At 40.7% G+C, this 4,607-nt stretch overlaps 1 protein-coding gene across 1 annotated transcript; it reads right to left on the bottom strand.

Moving 5' to 3' along the window:
• Window positions 1-3,426: 3,426 nt before the first annotated feature.
• On the bottom strand, window positions 3,427-4,356 carry LOC101661433 (olfactory receptor 8S1-like). Its single transcript, XM_004711507.1, has one exon. It carries the CDS (start codon window positions 4,354-4,356, stop codon window positions 3,427-3,429), a length of 930 nt encoding a protein of 309 aa, XP_004711564.1.
• Window positions 4,357-4,607: the final 251 nt, after the last annotated feature.

The raw sequence follows: 4,607 nt of genomic DNA, 5'->3' as shown, positions 1-4,607 counted from the left end.
TCACGAAGAGCAAACAAAAAGGCTCACAATCGGACCAATAGACAACATCACGAAAAATGGGAGAAAGGATTGAAGGTGTTAAGGTTCCATTTTACTTGGAGTCACAACCAGCACTTATGAAAGCAGTGGTCAAGGAATAGAATGACAATGTATTTCATTGGGAAAATCTGTTGTCAAAGATGCATTTAAAGTGTTAAAAAGCAAAGTTGCCCCTTTGACGACGGAGATGCGCCCAACCCAACCCGTGGCCTTTTCCACCGAGGTGTATGCATGTGAAACCTGGATAATGAATACAGAAACCACGGGAGAATTGATGCATTTGAATTCTGGGATCAGTCAAAACTATTGAATGTACCGTAGATCACCAAAGAACGAACCAATCTATCTTGGAAGAAGTACAATCTGAATGCTCCTTAGAAGCGAAGATGGGGAGTTTGGCTTATGTGCGTTGGGCATGCTACCCAGAGGGGCCGGTGTCTGGAAAAGGACATCTTCCTTGGTAAAGTGGAGGGTGAGGGAAACAGAGGAAGCCTTAGTGAGGTGGGCGCACACAGTGACGACAGTAATGGGCTTGTGAAGATGGTGAAGGTGGCATAGGACAGGGCAGCATTTTGTTTTGTTTCACATAGGGTTGCTATGAGTTAGAACCAACTCCCTGGAACTGAACAACAACAGGTATCCCTAAATAATACAGTCCCGTATGCCTTTTTTGAACTTTATTTGAGTGGAATAATGTTATATGTCTTTTTTATTCAATATGATATCTGAGATTCACTCCTGAGATTTCCTGTGACTGTAGTTTGTTCATTTTCACTGGTGGATATACTTCTCTGTATTGCTATATCACAATCCCCGCCCCCTTGTTACCATAGATGAATATTTGAGCTATTTTATGTTTTGGGTATTATCACGTGCTACCATGACCATTAGAAAACATTGTTAGGGGGATGATGTATATGAATCTCTCTAGGATGAATGTAGGCATATCTTTAACTTTACAACATAATTCCAAAACTTTTTCTAAAATGAAAGTTTCTGCATTCTTGCCAAGCCTGAAAAAAATTGGACTTCTTAATGTTTGCCATTCTGATATGTGTTTAATGATATTTTTAAATGCAGTTTTAATTTGTATAATTACTACTGATGTTGAGAACCTTAGACATTGCATTTTATTTTTTGTGAAATTCCTCTTCAGTATTTTACCCATTTACTTAGCAAGTTGATTAAAAACACAAAAAAGGTATAGTATACAAGCCTTTGCTGTTTGTGTGTGTGGGTTGTCTTTTCTCTCACTTGTGGGACCTCTGATGAATCAAAGTGTTTAATTTGAATGCAGGTGTATTTATCAATCTTTTTTGTGCATATCTACTGATTTTTTTTTTGTATCTTGATTTTTAACATTCATCACTGGTGAGATGTCATCTTGCTTCCTTTGGAACACCTCGTCCAGAAATACTAATTCATGGAGAAGGACTTCATGTCTGGTAAAATAGACGGTCAGCCAAAATGAGGGGAAACCTGCGGGGAGATGGAGGCATGCAACAGCTGCTATATGTGCTCACACATATGAAGGCGCATGAGGAGGACCCAGGACTGGGCAACGTTTCCCTCTGCTGTACAGAAGGTTTCCATCTGTCAGAGAGGACTTGTTGGCCACAAATGATCACCATCACCTCAATACGTTGTCTTAGACAATTTAAAAATATGTATAACTTTGCCTTTCATGTTTAGTACGTCAATGGACTCAGAATTGATTTTTGCTTACGGTAGACAAGGATGAAATTTTGCTAATTTTCTATATAGATAGCTAATTACTCTAGCACTTGTGGAAGTTACATGATCGCCATCACAGCTTGATGACATCATTTGGAGGCACGATGGAGATAAATAGCTCACTGGAGGCCAGACACACTCTCTGCTTGTCTGTCTGCGAGACTTTCCTGTTGACAAGCCACAAGGAGCCACACTGATGGAGCCAGAGCCCTGGAGCTGGAGGAGCCACGTGGAGACCCATGCCAGCACTGAGATGCTTCCACCACCACTGGATCCACAAGATTTCCCACCCACTAGACAGTGAACTTCCTGCATTTGTCATCATTTCATTTGTTGTGTGAGTCTGAAGAGGCATTTATAGACTGGTATCGGACATATGGGCTAATATCAGACTTATGGACTTGATCTGGACTAGGCTGGGATGTTTTCTCAATATACAATTACTCTGATTCAAAAGTTCTCTATTACACACATGTGAGTCTCCCTGGATTTGTTTCTCTAGTCTACCCAAACTAACACAGCACTATTTATTGAAAAGTGTATTCTGATCTCATTAGTTGGCCACTTCAGTCAGATAACAAATATCCATTAATGTATTTGAGAATCATTTATAAATTTTTACTTTTTCCATTGACATAATTATCTGTCTCTTATGTCAGTAATAAAAGTCTTAATTATATAATGATGTAACAAGTTGATATTGTTATATAATTTTTTTTCTTCCTTAAGAGTATCTTGAGATTTATTAGCCCATTTAATTTCTGGAGTCAATGTCTCAAGTTCAGACAGATAATTTGGAGCTTTGATTAACATAAGTACTGAATATCTCAATTAATTTGGGAAGAGTTGGCATCTACATAATAGTCTACCAACCAGTAAAAGGGGTTTTGCTCTATATTTATTTAGGTCTTTTTGATGTTTCTCAACAGATCATTGTTACATATTTTTATTTAAGTACTCTTGATTATTTTAATTTTATTGATTATTTAATTATTGAGAATTTAATTAAGTATTGTATTGATCCTTTAACTTCTGTAATTATTTACAGCCCCCTGCCACACACACATTCCATATACTAGTAAAAAGTATATACCTGGAACAAACGCAAATACTATATATCTAAGACCTCCCAGGTAGGATAGCATTGAAATAATACAATGTGTGATAAAGTGAGTTCCAGTAAGACAAGTCATTAATGACTGTGTGTGTGTGTGTTAACGTTTTCCTGATGATAGGAATGGACAATTTGATGCCAGTTGGTATCAGCAGGTCAGGTGACTGCATGCACTCTGGAGCATTATTTGCATTTGTAGTTGTTGCCTTGCTTCATTGCGCACGTTTGTGAAAATCCCAAGAAAAGATACTGATTTGGCCAGAGACCTTGTTCTGTCTCTGCCCTGATAGCACCCAGCTCCTTCAGGTGGAGCCCAGAGCCTCATCTCAGATGATTTTACAAAGCATGGCTGGGTGGGATCCCTTTCTATAAACACTTTTCCTTTAGCCTTAGTTTTGTGTAGTTTATTTATTTTTAAGGCCAGGAAGATACTTGAATTTAATTGAAATCCAATTTCCCCAAGACTTCTGTACTTATAAAAATCTTCCTCCTTTAGATATAATTAATTTTTTCCCCTGAACACAACCACACAAATAATCTTACCCAGAAGGACACTTGTGTTGTCTTATCATCCTCTGCAACGCTGCCTGCACCTCCTGGTTCTTGAGGCTGTAGATGAGGGGGTTCAGCAAGGACGTGATCACACTGTACTGAATGGAGACCACTTGCTCCAGAATGGAGCCTGAAGGGGGGATTAGGTACCTGAAAAAGGTTGTTCCGTAGAACAAAAGCACTATTGTGAGGTGGGAGGAACAGGTGGAGAAGGCTTTGCCTTGGCCCTCCGAGGAGCGGATTCTCAGGATGGCAGAGATGATTCTGGAGTAAGAGAAGAGGATCAGGGGAAGGGTCAGCAGCCCCATACATGCACATGACACAGCGAGAAGAATCACATTGGCAGTGGGATCAGTGCAGGACAATGGGAAGAGTGGAGGCAGCTCGCAACTGAAGTGAGAAATGATGTTGGATCCACAGAAATGTAAGTTCTGTATGAAGAGACTGTTTATCAAGGAGACCAGAAACCCTACGACCCAAGCTATGCTCACAATTACGGTGCAGAGAGACCTGCTCATGACCACGTTGTAGACCAGCGGGTGGCAGATGGCGGCGTAGCGATCATAGGCCATGGCAGAAAGAAGGCAGGCTTCAGTCCCCCCAGAGAGAGTGAAAAAGAAACTCTGGGTGATGCAGCCCCACACGGAGATGCTTTTCTTCCGAGACAAGAAGTTCTGTAGCATCTTGGGTACCGTGACTGAGGAGAAGCTGAGATCCAGGAAGGACAGATGTCCAAGGAAGAAGTACATTGGGGTGTGGAGGTGAGAATCAACTCTGATCAGCAGAATCATCACCAGGTTCCCCATCAAGGTCAGGAGGTAGATCCCCAGAAACAGCATGAAGAGCAGAGCCTGGATCTGAGGGTCCCCGGACAATCCCAGGAGGACAAACTCAGTAAAAATGCTGACATTTTTCATTTTTGTTTAGAGACTTTGCACCTCAAGCGAAACAGATGATTCTCCATTGGGTGGGACATTGACGGAGTCATTTTCCGTGAACAAGCGTTTCATATTCACAGACAGTATACTTTTTTACCTATAGACCCAAAAAGGAAACTTAAAATAAGAACCTGTTTTCTCAGCTATAATCTCTTCACTTGCCCTTTGTTTACCTTCTGGCATTGTTCTGTCAGGCTCTCGATCCCAATCATTACACTCAGTGTGTACAA

Source organism: Echinops telfairi, unplaced genomic scaffold, assembly GCF_000313985.2.
Source record: "Echinops telfairi isolate 266 unplaced genomic scaffold, ASM31398v2 ScPeMD7_12;HRSCAF=54, whole genome shotgun sequence".
NCBI classification, from domain to species: domain Eukaryota; kingdom Metazoa; phylum Chordata; class Mammalia; order Afrosoricida; family Tenrecidae; genus Echinops; species Echinops telfairi.
Note: the sequence above shows the minus strand (reverse complement) of the source record. Positions and strands in the feature narration are given on the sequence as shown.